This window comes from Anomaloglossus baeobatrachus, chromosome 10 (genome assembly GCF_048569485.1).
Source record: "Anomaloglossus baeobatrachus isolate aAnoBae1 chromosome 10, aAnoBae1.hap1, whole genome shotgun sequence".
NCBI lineage: Eukaryota > Metazoa > Chordata > Amphibia > Anura > Aromobatidae > Anomaloglossus > Anomaloglossus baeobatrachus.
Genome location: NC_134362.1, coordinates 201,326,703 through 201,342,126, shown reverse-complemented (window position 1 = coordinate 201,342,126; position 15,424 = coordinate 201,326,703). Strand labels below are relative to the sequence as shown.

Genomic DNA, 15,424 nt, shown 5'->3' with positions numbered 1-15,424 from the left:
GTGCAGTTTATACATTGGCAATGGTACTCAAGATCATTGCAAAAAAGCAAGGCAACAATCGTGTGTGGTTTATGCATTAGTAACTATACTCAAGACCATTGAAAAAAAAGCAAGGCAACGATCGCGTGTGCGGTTTATTCAAGGCAATTGTAAAAAAAAAAAAAAAAAGCAGGCAGCGATCACATGTGCGGTTTATTCATTAGCAACTTTACCTAAGACCACTGCAAAAAAAACAAGGCAACGCTTGTGTGGTTTATTCATTATGTTTCTAATGTAACAGAATAGAAGGTGTGCTTTATTTATTTTTTACAAGCCAAACTTCAACCCAAAAGTGTTTTTTTATTTCCTATTTTGCAATGGTTTCCTCGGGGGTGTTACCATTTATTGGGAAGGGGCGGGGCTATGTATCATAGCTCCTCTGACCCTCCCAAGAGAAGATTTTTTTTTATAAAAGGGAATCAGGTTTTTGTTGTAGATAGTTTTAAAGCCATTTTTTCCCCTTTAATATCATCAATTAGAATCTTGCAATTTTCACACCGGCCATTTGAGCTATTTTAAGCTGGTGCCACACTAAACGACAACGACGTCGCTGTTACGTCACCATTTTCGGTGACGTAACAGCGACCTTGTAAGTCGCTGTTATGATCGCTGCTTAGCTGTCAAACACAGCAGAAGCAGCGATCATAAGGTCGCTGTGCTACATGTGCAGAGAGCAGGGAGCCGCGCTTAGCGCTGGCTCCTTGCTCTCCTGCAGCACACATCGGGTTAATTAACCCGATGTGTGCTGCAGCTACATGTCACAGTTCAGAGAGCAGGGAGCCGCGCTTAGCGCTGGCTCCTTGCTCTCCTGCAGCACACATCGGGTTAATTAACCCGATGTGTGCTGCAGCTACATGTCACAGTTCAGAGAGCAGGGAGCCGCGCTTAGCGCTGGCTCCTTGCTCTCCTGCAGCACACATCGGGTTAATTAACCCGATGTGTGCTGCAGCTACATGTCACAGTGCAGAGAGCAGGGAGCCGCGCGCACTGCTTAGCGCTGGCTCCTTGCTCTCCTTGCTACAGTATACATCGGGTTAATTACCCGATGCATACTGCAGCCACATGTCACAGTGCAGGAGCCGGCGCTGGCAGCAAGAGCGGAGGCTGGTAACGAAGGTAAATATCGGGTAACCAGGGAAAGGTCTTCCCTTGGTTACCCGATGTTTACGCTGGTTACAGCTTACCGCAGCTGCCAGTGCCGGCTCCTGCTCGCTTCATTTCGTCGCTCTCTCGCTGTCACACACAGCGATGTGTGCGTCACAGCGGGAGAGTGACGACCAAAAAATGAAGCTGGACATTCAGCAACGACCGGCGACCTCACAGCAGGGGCCAGGTCGTTGCTGGATGTCACACACAGCGACAGCGACGGGACCTCGCTGCAACGTCACAGAAAATGGTGACGTAGCAGCGACGTCGTTGTCGTCGTCGTTATGTGTGACACCAGCTTTAGACTCGTACTCCAACTTTTGGGAACAGCTTTCAACAGGCTCCTTATCATCAGAGGCTGGAATACAATGAATGATGATACCATGGTTAACAGCTGATAACACGGGATGCTCCATTTAGAATAGGTGATGTCATGGCCGACCCTGCTCCCCCTCCTCTCACAATGATCCTTACACTCATTAGAAGCTTCAATACAAAATATAGGGCGGGAGTCCATTCAGTGCTGTATATGTACATTTCCTGAAACAATAGGGCGGCACGGTGGCTCAGTGGTTAACACTGTACGATGGCTCAGTGGTCAGCTCTGTACGGTGGCTCAGTGGTCAGCTCTGTACGGTGGCTCAGTGGTCAGCTCTGTACGGTGGCTCAGTGGTCAGCTCTGTACGGTGGCTCAGTGGTCAGCACTGTACGGTGGCTCAGTGGTCAGCACTGTACGGTGGCTCAGTGGTCAGCACTGTACGGTGGCTCAGTGGTCAGCACTGTACGGTGGCTCAGTGGTCAGCACTGTACGGTGGCTCAGTGGTCAGCACTGTACGGTGGCTCAGTGGTCAGCACTGTACGATGGCTCAGTGGTCAGCACTGTACGATGGCACAGTGGTTAGCGTTGTACGATGGCTCAGTGGTTAGCGCTGTACGATTGCTCAGTGGTTAGCACTGTACGATGGATCAGTGGTTAGCACTGTACGATGGCTCAGTGGTCAGCTCTGTACGGTGGCTCAGTGGTCAGCACTGTACGGTGGCTCAGTGGTCAGCACTGTACGATGGCTCAGTGGTCAGCGCTGTACGATGGCACAGTGGTTAGCGTTGTACGATGGCTCAGTGGTTAGCGCTGTACGATTGCTCAGTGGTTAGCACTGTACGATGGATCAGTGGTTAGCACTGTACGATGGCTCAGTGGTTAGCACTGTATGATGGCTCAGTGGTTAGCACTGTATGATGGCTCAGTGGTTAGCTCTGTACAGTGGCACAGTGGTTAGCGTTGTACGATGGCTCAGTGGTTAGCGCTGTACGATTGCTCAGTGGTTAGCACTGTACGATGGATCAGTGGTTAGCACTGTACGATGGCTCAGTGGTCAGCTCTGTACGGTGGCTCAGTGGTCAGCACTGTACGGTGGCTCAGTGGTCAGCACTGTACGATGGCTCAGTGGTCAGCGCTGTACGATGGCACAGTGGTTAGCGTTGTACGATGGCTCAGTGGTTAGCGCTGTACGATTGCTCAGTGGTTAGCACTGTACGATGGATCAGTGGTTAGCACTGTACGATGGCTCAGTGGTTAGCACTGTATGATGGCTCAGTGGTTAGCACTGTATGATGGCTCAGTGGTTAGCTCTGTACAGTGGCTCAGTGGTTAGCACAGTTGCTTTGCAGTGCTGGGGTCCTGGGTTTGAATCCCACCAAGACCACCACCTGCAAGGGGTTTGTATACGCTCTCCGTAATACGTGGGTTTCCTTTGTTTCCTCCCATACTCCAAAGACATAGTGATAAGGAAGCTAGATTGTGAGCCCCAATGGGGACAGTGATTATGAAGTAAGTAAAGCGCTGTGGAATTAATGGCGCTATATAAGCAACGCATAATAATAATCACAACAGGAAGTTTTAAGAGTCTAAAAAAGTCCCAGTGGTCGGTGCAATAACGGCAAGATTTCTAATGTTTACTGCTAATGCAGATAGTGATATGGAAAAAAAACACCAAAAATCTGCAAAATAAATAATAATGTAGCATAAAAACGTGATTGGATTAATAGGTCATAAACTAATTATAAGAATAGGTATATTAGTAAACACTGGAAAGGCATGGACTAAAATCAGCCTCCCACCCCCAGAAAGGGTGCCGAGGGAGGCCCACCTCCAGAAAGGGTGCCGAGGGAGGCCCACCCCCAGAAAGGGTGCCGAGGGAGGCCCACCCCCAGAAAGGGTGCCGAGGGAGGCCCACCTCCAGAAAGGGTGCCGAGGGAGGCCCACCCCCAGAAAGGGTGCCGAGGGAGGCCCACCTCCAGAAAGGGTGCCGAGGGAGGCCCACCCCCAGAAAGGGTGCCGAGGGAGGCCCACCCCCAGAAAGGGTGCCGAGGGAGGCCCACCCCCAGAAAGGGTGCCGAGGGAGGCCCACCCCCAGAAAGGGTGCCGAGGGAGGCCCACCCCCAGAAAGGGTGCCGAGGGAGGCCCACCCCCAGAAAGGGTGCCGAGGGAGGCCCACCCCCAGAAAGGGTGCCGAGGGAGGCCCACCCCCAGAAAGGGTGCCGAGGGAGGCCCACCTCCAGAAAGGGTGCCGAGGGAGGCCCACCCCCAGAAAGGGTGCCGAGGGAGGCCCACCCCCAGAAAGGGTGCCGAGGGAGGCCCACCTCCAGAAAGGGTGCCGAGGGAGGCCCACCTCCAGAAAGGGTGCCGAGGGAGGCCCACCCCCAGAAAGGGTGCCGAGGGAGGTCCACCCCCAGAAAAGGGTGCCGAGGGAGGCCCACCCCCAGAAAATGCTCAAAGGGAGATTGGATCCCCCATAAAAAGCTCAGAAGAAGGTCTGCCCCACCTCTATACATCTGACTGATGTGAAGCGAGCGCACAGTGCTGGGCAGGGGAGTGCCTGGAGGGGTGATGCACTAGTGGAGAATCGGCCCCACCTCAGCGCAATTATTACAGGCTCGGCCCTCCGCGCAGTTGTCAGGCTCGGCCCTCAGCGCAATTATTACAGGCTCGGCCCTCCGCGCAGTTGTCAGGCTCGGCCCTCCGCGCAGTTGTCAGGCTCGGCCCTCCGCGCAGTTGTCAGGCTCGGCCCTCCGCGCAGTTGTCAGGCTCGGCTCTCCGCGCAGTTGTCAGGCTCGGCCCTCCGCGCAGCCACCGCCTCATTTACAGAAAATTGGACTTTGATTTTCTTTATAGTAAAAATGGAAAATCCACCTGCACCTTACTCCCCCCACACCCTGAAAAAAACTAATAAAAAGATATAGATTTATAAGATGTATAAAATAAAATAATAAATTTGTGCTGGAGCGGCCTGCGGTGCGATTGTGGCCCCCCCCCTCAACCGAAGCAGTAGGAGAAGCCTTGTCTAGTTGGACGGAGGATGGCGGCGTTAAATCACCGCTCCAAGGCTGTTAGATCCCGCAGTTTATGATGGATTTAGTGGATGATGGGGGCAGTAGTCGAATTCCAAGTGTAAGTAACGTTCTTCGTGTTTAGCGCAGGTGAAGACGACTTGGGGGAACCCTAGGGCTTGTGTCCGCAGATGGGGTGTCCCGCACATAAGCCTTGTGTTCCACAAAAGGTGGCCGGCGTCCACAAATGGGGGCTCCACGTCCCGGGCAAGGGGGCTCGTGTCCACAGAGGGGCCTTGTGTCCCGCACATGGGGGCTCGTGTCCCGCACATGGGGGCGCCGCATCCCGCACATGGGGGCTCGTGTCTGCAGAGGGGCCTTGTGTCCCGCACATGGGGGCTCGTGTCTGCAGAGGGGCCTTGTGTCCCGCACATGGGGGCTCCGCGTCCCGCACATGGGGGCTCGTGTCCGCAGAGGGGGCTTGTTTCCCGCACATGGGGGCGCCGCGTCCTGCAAATGGGGGTTCATGCCCCGCACATGGGGGCTCATGTCTGCAGAGGGGCCTTGTGTCCCGCACATGGGGGCTCCACCACCCGCACATGGGCGCTCGTGTCCGCAGAGGGGGCTTGTGTCCCGCACATGGGGACTCCACGTCCCCGCACATTGGCCTTGTGTCCCGCAGATGGGGGCTCACATCTTGCACATGAGGCTCGTGTCCGCAGATGGGGTGTCCCGCACATGGGGGCTCCGCGTCCCGCACATGGGGGCTCGTGTCTGCAGAGGGGCCTTGTGTCCCGCACATGGGGGTTCGTGTCCGCAGAGGGGGCTTGTGTCCCACACATTGGGGCTTGTGTCTGAAAAGGGGGCTCGTGTCCCGCATATGGGGGCCCGTGTCCCGCACATGGGGCTGATGTCCGCAGAGAACAGAAAATTTGATGTCTGCAACTGAATAAGATCCGGAGATCAGCGCTGCAGTGTAAAGCATCACCTCCCAGAGAGAATGGCATAAAAGCCGCCGTTATACTATAAAATGCTGCATCCAGCGCTGGTCTCGCCCCGCGATCGGCCAGCGACCTTGTGACAGTCATTATATATGCGTCGTACTGATTGGGATGAATTTTCATTATTCTTTACTTTCCGCGCGGATCGATACCCGGGCTGTAGAGGCCTTGGCCTCCGCTAAACAGGGAGGTTATTATTGTGGCCGTCTGGTGCCGCCGCTGCAGCTGACAGCTGGTTAGCATTGCCGTTTAACCCCGTCTTCGCCGGCAGCGTAGCAGGGTTAAGTGTCCGGGAGGGGTCTGCAGAGATCCCCCCGGGGGAATAGTGTTTGGTCTCCAATTAGCGGGACGCGGCGGAATGGTGCGAGATCTTCTCGTTACTCGTCCTCCGCCGCTGAAGAGTCATCTGCGATTCTCAAGATCAAACCACAAGTGTCTGGAGCAGCTGCGAATCCTCAGGAGCCTGGAGTGTGGATATTAGAGCCGCGAGGCTTCAGTGTGGAGTCCAAAGGAGCGCTCCACGAGGGGGATCGCCTGCGCCTCCCGGAACGTGACGGGGTTAAACTGCAACATTATCGAGGCCGGATCTGTAGAAACGCACCAAAAAGCCACAGGGAAACTTTTGGATCCTGTGACGCGCGGTTGGATTTCAGGCAGCAATTCAAGCAAAAATCCATATCAGATCTGCAGCTTCATCCCCCCCTTACCCTCGCCCCCAAATAAAAAACACTTTTCACGGGACAAGAATATCTCTTGCAGATTTTGCAGGGAAAAATGGGACGGATTTGTGCCAATTAATGGAACAATAGAAGGCGCATAAGTATAAGCGCCCAGTCCACGTGTTCGGCAGCACAGGATGTGCGAGCAGATGCCGGGCAGACGCGGGTTTTGGCTTCTCAAGAAAGACAAGTTGCGTCGTGGAGGTTTCCTGGCGCATTCTTCTGCAGTGATAAAGACAAGCTATATGTGACATTACTGGCGGGGGGGGGGCGTCCGGACTCTAGGGTGGTTCCTTCCCAGACATCCCCCTCTGCATCTACAGCAGCAGCACCACCTGTAGGCAAGAAAGAAGCACTGCACCCCAAAATCTGCATCTACTGCAGCAGCGCCACCTGTAGGCAAGGAAAAGGCACTGCTCCCCAAAATCTGCATCTACTGCAGCAGCGCCACCTGTAGGTGAGGAAGAGGCACTGCGCCCCAAATCTGCATCTACTGCAGCAGCGCCACCTGTAGGTGAGGAAGAGGCACTGCGCCCCAAATCTGCATCTACTGCAGCAGCGCCACCTGTAGGTGAGGAACAGGCACTGCTCCCCAAATCTGCATCTACTGCAGCAGCACCACCTGTAGGCGAGGAGGAGGCCCTGCACCCAGAGGGTGGAAACCTTCCATATTCAGAACATAAGTTTTGAGGACGGTGATAGTTGTGCTGTACACTCTGATGTAGAACGGAGTGGGTTATATGGCACACCGTGTGGAGATATAACTATTGCCATTCAGGAGCCTTGGAAAGCTGGATATGTCATTACCCATCTTTCCCAGGAACAGATAGAACTAAGAAGAATTCATTCTCTCCCTGGGTGATCAATATATTCACCATTATAGCTTCCACTGTGAATACCACCCAGCTGTCCGACAGCACTGCACGGCGAAGCTGCCCGATACTGTGACCTCTGTACAGGCCCAAAAATCTGCTGTTGACAAAGAACCTCAAGAGGAGCTGCATCAGCAAATAATGGAGGTCGCTCAGCTCTCTTCATTTTTCACCAGATTTCAACTCTCCAGGCTCCGTCTCCAGCGCTAAGTTGTCTCTGAGCTGGTGAGTACAGACTAACTGCTACGATATCTTCCATACACAGCACACAAGGACATGAGGATTACTGCTCAGATAGTCAGAAGCAGCAGCATGGGGGACATTATACAGCAGCATGGGGGACATTATACAGCAGCATGGAGGACATTATACAGCAGCATGGGGGACATTATACAGCAGCATGGGGGACATTATACAGCAGCATGGGGGACATTATACAGCAGCATGGGGGACATTATACAGCAGCATGGGGGACATTATACAGCAGCATGAAGGATATTATAAAGCAGCATAGATGACATTATACAACAGAATGGGGGACATTATACAGCAGGACTGAGCAGTGTAGATGTGAATCCAGCACTGCGGTGAGGAAAAAAAAAACTTCATTGAGAACACTATATAGCAGTACTAAGCAGTGTAGATGGGATTTCAGCACTGAGGTGAGATAAGACACATAATAAAATCAGCAGCAGCATGGAGGATATTATACAGCAGCAGCATGGAGGACACTATAAAGCAAGCATGGAGGACACTATACAGCAGCATGGAGGACATTATACAGCAGCACTGAGGAGTGTAGCTGTGAATCTACCACAGACAAAAAAATTACTTCCTCGAAAGCATGAGCATGGAGGACATTATATAACAGTACTGAGCAGTGTAGTTTTGAATCCAGCTCTGGAGTGAGATAAAAGCACTTACTAGAAATCTGCAGCATGGAGGACATTATACAACAGTACTGAGCAGTGTAGATGTGAATCCAAGACTGGGCAGAGATAAAACACTTACTAGAAATCTGCAGCAAGGAGGACATTATACAACAGTACTGAGCAGTGTAGATATGAATCCAGCTCTGGGCTGAGATAAAACACTTACTAGAAAGCAGCAACACATTTCTCCCGCTCCCCTGTCCATACACTTCTTTAGGCAGCTATAATCTGATCGCTCACTGTGCTGGCGGTCACTTTTGTGAAAATTGGACTCGAGGAAGCCGGAAGAGGAGAAGTGGCTCATAAGTGGAGAAAGAAAAGTAGATTTATAGTACTAAAACTATATCTAAAGTTGCTGAAAACGCATTTTGGTCGCTCCCGGAACACCCATCTGAACCCGAGACGTTTCGCCACGTCCCATTACCCTATCAGGGGGATTATTTCTATTGAATTATCATGAATTACAGAATAATTCGCCCTTGACTCTATAAAGAGCCGGAGAGCTGATTTCAAGGAGGACCTGAAGCGCGTGAGGCCCGATTACCTTTCCAAATGACTGTGGCTTGTGTCCTCCATCAATCAATGAGGAGCGCGGCTCTTACCGCAATACTCCTGATCACTCGCTCTCGCTCGCCCCCCTCCCCCGCCCCTTCTTGCGATGATTTCTTTTCTTATGCTAAGCAGCCCCCATCACTTTTTCTTTTTTTTTTTCGTTGCGTTGGGATATTTCTGCCGCTTTATTGCTATTTTTGGGCGAGTAAAAAAATCAAAGTCTTTATACTTTAATGGCTTAATACGTGCAACGGGTTTTGGAAAGCAGCACAATGGAAAGGAGGTAATTAGGACCCCCCCATCACCCCCATAAGTTTATTATTGCCAGGCAAGAAAAAAAAAAAAAAAAAAAAAAAAAAATCAGACAATGCCGAGATATTCGCACGCGTCTTCCAGATAGACCTGAAGGTGCCAGGACGCCTGAAGCTGGAGCGCCGGAGACGCCGAAAATAACCCCCTTGTGTCATCCTGATCCAGGAGGGGACGCGGCCGGGGCACGGGCGGAGGGGACGCGGCCGGGGCACGGGCGGAGGGGACGCGGCCGGGGCACGGGCGGAGGGGACGCGGCCGGGGCACGGGCGGAGGGGACGCGGCCGGGGCACGGGCGGAGGGGACGCGGCCGGGGCACGGGCGGAGGGGACGCGGCCGGGGCACGGGCGGAGGGGACGCGGCCGGGGCACGGGCGGAGGGGACGCGGCCGGGGCACGGGCGGAGGGGACGCGGCCGGGGCACGGGCGGAGGGGACGCGGCCGGGGCACGGGCGGAGGGGACGCGGCCGGGGCACGGGCGGAGGGGACGCGGCCGGGGCACGGGCGGAGGGGACGCGGCCGGGGCACGGGCGGAGGGGACGCGGCCGGGGCACGGGCGGAGGGGACGCGGCGACGGCACGGGCGGAGGGGACGCGGCGACGGCACGGGCGGAGGGGACGGCACGGGCGGAGGGGACGCGGCGACGGCACGGACGGAGGGGACGCGGCGACGGTACAGACAGAAGGGACGTGGCGACAGACAGAGGCTGCACAATGCTGAGGGCCGATAATGCAATGCTAATGACAGATGTGGACCCTTCAACCACCGCACTGATGGGGGTCCACTCCCATCAGTCACGGCATCTTCCACCAATTCATCATATTAGGACATAAAGTCCTCAACCCCTGTTAAAAACACAAGCCATTCAGGAATTGAATGGAGGCAACTAAACATTTTGATAGTTTGGAGTCACTATAACACCCCGTATGAGAGTGGGGGGTCCCGATCTTGTGTTAATCGCACAGTGGCATATGCCCCTGCCTACAGGTTGAATGTGGCATTACAGATCTCAATTCACTTCAATGGAACCAGAGGTGCAGTACCAGACACGACCTGTAGACAGAGGTGCAGTACCAGGCACGTCCTGTAGACAGGGGTGCAGTGCCAGACACGACCTGTAGACAGAGGTGCAGTACCAGGCACGACCTATAGACAGAGGCGCAGTACCAGGCACGACCTATAGACAGAGGCGCAGTACCAGACACGACCTGTAGACAGAGGTGCAATACCAGACACGACCTGTAGACAGAGGTGCAGTACTAGACACGACCTGTAGACAGAGGCGCAGTACCAGGCTCGTCCTGTAGACAGAGGCGCAGAACCAGGCACGTCCTGTAGACAGAGGCGCAGAACCAGGCAAGTCCTGTAGACAGAGGCGCAGAACCAGGCACGTCCTGTAGACAGAGGCGCAGAACCAGGCACGTCCTGTAGACAGAGGCACAGAACCAGGCACGTCCTGTAGACAGAGGCGCAGAACCAGGCACGTCCTGTAGACAGAGGCGCAGAACCAGGCACGTCCTGTAGACAGAGGCGCAGAACCAGGCACGTCCTGTAGACAGAGGCGCAGAACCAGGCACGTCCTGTAGACAGAGGCGCAGAACCAGGCACGTCCTGTAGACAGAGGCGCAGAACCAGGCACGTCCTGTAGACAGAGGCGCAGAACCAGGCACGTCCTGTAGACAGAGGCGCAGAACCAGGCACATCCTGTAGACAGAGGCGCAGAACCAGGCACCTCCTGTAGACAGAGGCGCAGTACCAGACATGACCTGTAGACAGAGGCGCAGTACCAGACACGACCTGTAGACAGAGGCGCAGTACCAGACACGACCTGTAGACAGAGGCGCAGTACCAGACACGACCTGTAGACAGAGGCGCAGTGCCAGATACGACCTGTAGTCAGAGGCGCAGTGCCAGGCACGTCCTGTACAGAGGCACAGTGCCAGGCACGTCCTGTAGACAGAGGCGCAGTACCAGACACGACCTGTAGACAGAGGCGCAGTACCAGGCACGTCCTGTAGACAGAGGCGCAGTACCAGACACGACCTGCAGACAGGGGTGCAGTACCAGACACGACCTGTAGACAGAGGTGCAATACCAGACACGACCTGTAGACAGAGGTGCAGTACTAGACACGACCTGTAGACAGAGGCGCAGTACCAGGCTCGTCCTGTAGACAGAGGCGCAGAACCAGGCACGTCCTGTAGACAGAGGCGCAGAACCAGGCACGTCCTGTAGACAGAGGCGCAGAACCAGGCACGTCCTGTAGACAGAGGCGCAGAACCAGGCACGTCCTGTAGACAGAGGCGCAGAACCAGGCACGTCCTGTAGACAGAGGCGCAGAACCAGGCACGTCCTGTAGACAGAGGCGCAGAACCAGGCACGTCCTGTAGACAGAGGCGCAGAACCAGGCACGTCCTGTAGACAGAGGCGCAGAACCAGGCACGTCCTGTAGACAGAGGCGCAGAACCAGGCACGTCCTGTAGACAGAGGCGCAGTACCAGACACATCCTGTAGACAGGGGTGCAGTACCAGATACGACCTGTAGACAGGGGTGCAGTACCAGATACGACCTGTAGACAGGGGTGCAGTACCAGATACGACCTGTAGACAGAGGCGCAGTACCTGGCATGACCTGTAGACAGAGGTAGCGCTGTGATAATATATAATATTGGATGATAACCAATATGGCAGGTAGTGTCGCCCCCAGAGGTAACAGTCTATTAATCCGAAATCAAGGATCTAGACCCAACGACCATCCAGTTGACAGTCTGTGTACATTGCGCTGGCGTAGGCTGGTGCTACATCACGTTTTTGTGCACTCACGTTTTTTCCGGTGATCCACTAAACTCATCGCCTGCTTGATAGAACATTTGGCGAACCAGTTGTCCCCGAGGAGGACGGTGACTTCATTGGTGCGGACCAGGCTCCCGGGCATAAAAGCCAAAGGGCCGAAAGGGACCTGCAGGGGAAACAGTGCACTTAAAATACCATAACAGGATCTGTCAGCGGTCATGCCCCTGCTTGCTGACGGTTTCCACACCATGATCTCGTAGGACAGCTTGTCGGGCAGCGTCCCCAGCCGCTCCTGCAGCGCGTCGTAGTCCTCTTCTACCTTCTTCCTAGAGGAGAACAGATCGGCACATGACACACGAGCAGTTTCCGACCCCCCAAATATCGCCAGCCCCCCGCCACGAACGCCACGTCTGGATCCTCCATAATTTGATGATTTCCATTATTATTATTTGCATTTCCGCTCATTATTCCGCTGGGGATTTATGATAAACGTCTCCTTTTTTGTTATTATTGTTGCTATTTTTATGTGACGATCGCTTTTCCATTGCTCTTTTTTACGGCGGTTTTTGTGGTTATCGGCGGCGGCGCTGCGTTATCATTATCAGCGCCGTCCTCTATGGGGATTATTACACACTTTGTTATTTTATCATCGTTAGCGCTGAGACTTTTATTCCGTTCCTCGCCTCTTTTTGTTCTTATTGTTGCTATTTTTACTATCGTTATTTTCGGATTGTTCTTAACCTTGCTTTATGGCGGTGACGGCTGCTGCGGTAATTGCTGCGATTACGTTATCATCACCGCGCTCTTCTATAGGTAGTAGACGCATATTTTAATAAAACATCACCGCACGGAATCGTCTGATTAGTGTTTTTTTTATTATTATAATTGTCACTATTTTATTAGTTTTCTTCTAAGCTGTTGCGAGTGTGATCCAACAAACTACCGAAATCCCAACAATGGGCAAAGCCCCCAGGCCCGGCCCTTCAGACGAGACCCCCTGCCTGCTAGGACAAGGGCCCCTGATCCTGGACTGCTCTGAACAGGTCCCCTCAATCACACTCCCGACCACCCCCTCCGGACAAGGCCCACTAGGCCGGCCCCCCTCCGGACAGGGCCCACTAGGCCGGCCCCCCTCCGGACAGGGCCCACTAGGCCGGCCCCCCTCCGGACAGGGCCCACTAGGCCGGCCCCCCTTCGCACAGGGCCCACTAGGCCGGCCCCCCTCCGCACAGGGCCCACTAGGCCGGCCCCCCTCCCCACAGGGCCCATTAGGCCGGCCCCCCTCCCCACAGGGCCCATTAGGCCGGCCCCCCTCCCCACAGGGCCCATTAGGCCGGCCCCCCTCCCCACAGGGCCCATTAGGCCGGCCCCCCTCCCCACAGGGCCCATTAGGCCGGCCCCCCCTCCCCACAGGGCCCATTAGGCCGGTCCCCCTCCCCACAGGGCCCATTAGGCCGGCCCCCCTCCCCACAGGGCCAATTAGGCCGGCCCCCCTCAGCACAGGGCCAATTAGGCCGGCCACCCTCAGCACAGGGCCAATTAGGCCGGCCACCCTCAGCACAGGGCCAATTAGGCCGGCCACCCTCCGCACAGGGCCAATTAGGCCGGCCACCCTCCGCACAGGGCCCATTATGCCTGCCCCCCTCTGGATAGGGCCCATTAGGCCAGCCACCTTCTGGATAGGGCCCATTAGGCCAGCCACCTTCTGGATAGGGCCCATTAGGCCAGCCACCCTCTGGATAGGGCCCATTAGGCCAGCCACCCTCTGGATAGGGCCCATTAGGCCAGCCACCTTCTGGATAAAGCCCCTTAGGCCAGCCACCCTCTGGATAGGGCCCATTAGGTCGGCCCCCTCTAAACAAGGCTTCACAGGCCAACCCCCCTCTGTTCAGCAGCAGGGAAGCGGTCATGATCAGAAAGTTGAATATGGATTTTGTTTAATAAATAAATTGGGGGGGGGGGGGAAACATTTTGCACAAGCAGCAGAAGTATCCGGTAACGACACTCTCCGCATGTCACTTACCAGTGCTGGATTTTCTCCTGGCAGCCGCTGATCACCTGTGAAAAAGAAAAACATAAAAAACAGGGACATAAATAAAAGGCAGAGACTGCAGAAAACTGTGATATTGATGCAGCGGCGCCGGCGGCGAATATGTATCAGGCCGCAGAATATTTGTTTCCAACCACAACAATATATAACGGTGTAACACGAGGAGAGAAGAGAGCGACAGCGGAAATATTACTACCATTTTTATTTTTTTTTGCACATTATATATTTATATTATTTTCTTCCTTGTATTTACTACCAATTTTGGGAGTAACCCTTTAAGCCCTTTAAGTCCGCGTCGTGTGACTTTTTTGACCCAACTTCTTGCCAAATCTGCAAGAAAATCCTTGACAATGTCGCACGGGACTAATTTTGCAGCAGATTTGTGCCAAACTTTGTGGCAAATTTTTACCTTACTAATAAAATGTAGGTATGAGCAATAATGGTGCACAAATAGGGGAAGGGACATTCATTTTTCGATTTAAAGGGATTATTTCCATTTTTTATAAATGGCTATTGTTGGATAGAGCTTGTAAAAATAAGCACTTTTGCAATTTACTGCTTGTTAAAATTTGGAACCGTTCCCGAGTTATTACCACTTTTCGTTTGTTTACTGCTTGTTGCTATGGAAACTGACCACCGCTGCTGTGTAGCCTCTAAGCACTAGTGTTGAAGCCGGACAGGATTAGCGCACTCCTGCTTCAAAACAGTGCTTACAAGCTCAACAGAAAAGCACTTTGCATGTTCTGCTGTCTAGCCGCGGTGGTCGGTCTCCAAGGCAACGATCTGTACACAAAACAAAAGTGAGAATAGCTCAAGAACGGACGAAAATTTTAACAAGCAGTAATTTGCAAAAGTGCTCGATTTTACAAGCATAATCCGAAAATATACATATATGAAAATGCGGAAAAAACGCTTTAAGTGCTAATTTCAGAGCATATTTGTTGCGAGCAATTTTTTTTTTTAACTTTTTTTACATACATATGACAACTGGGTGGAGCTTATTATAAGAGGGCGTGGCAACAAGATGATACATTTACTATATTTTTTTTACCAGAACCTTACATAAATTGGAAAGCAAGTCTACAGCAGCTGGTGTAGACTTGCTTTTTCGTAAATATAATGTAATAATATTGGTCGAATTTTACTCTTCTGTTTCGTAGACAGACTCCAGCAGCGCACAGCAGCCCCCTACAGACTGGTAGCGGGGACCGCGGAATGATATTAGTTTTGGCGGTAAAAATAGCGGCCTCTGACGCAGATGAAAAATAATAATAGATTTTTTTTTTTAATGATCTTGTAAATAAAAAAACGGGAGAAGTAAAATATCATAAAAGGTTAAGTCGGTTATTAAAAGCTAAAATAAAAGGATACTATAAATACGGCGCGGCGCAGAACGATTAGAGTGACATACGGCCTAATTACATCTTTATAGGAGGAGATCGCGGATAAACATTTCCAAATAAATGAACGGAATATCCGTCGGCGGGGAAACGAGGCTGCGCCACGAGGATGCGGGGCGGAGGGTCCAATGGTAAGCGTACTGCCACCCCCTCAACTTTACGATCCCACCCCTTCTTTGTGCTCCGGATCCCACCCCTTCTTTGGCCTCCGGATCCCACCCCTTCTTTGTGCGCCGATCAAACCCCCCCAAATGTGTGCCGATCCAAACCCCCTCTTTGTGCTCC

General features: G+C 53.3%; 1 protein-coding gene across 2 annotated transcripts in view; it reads right to left on the bottom strand.

The window, feature by feature from the left end:
- URI1 (URI1 prefoldin like chaperone) overlaps window positions 1-13,743 on the bottom strand; it is a 28,181-nt gene extending 14,438 nt beyond the window's left edge. For both annotated transcript variants that reach the window (XM_075326152.1, XM_075326153.1), the window contains exons 1-3: window positions 13,713-13,743; window positions 11,937-12,011; window positions 11,720-11,855 (exon numbers count right to left, since the gene is read on the bottom strand). In XM_075326152.1, coding sequence (XP_075182267.1) covers window positions 11,720-11,855; window positions 11,937-11,939 — 139 coding nt within the window. In that variant the 5' untranslated portion in view covers window positions 11,940-12,011; window positions 13,713-13,743. The remainder of the gene's footprint in view (window positions 1-11,719; window positions 11,856-11,936; window positions 12,012-13,712) is intronic.
- Between the last annotated feature and the right edge of the window lie 1,681 nt (window positions 13,744-15,424).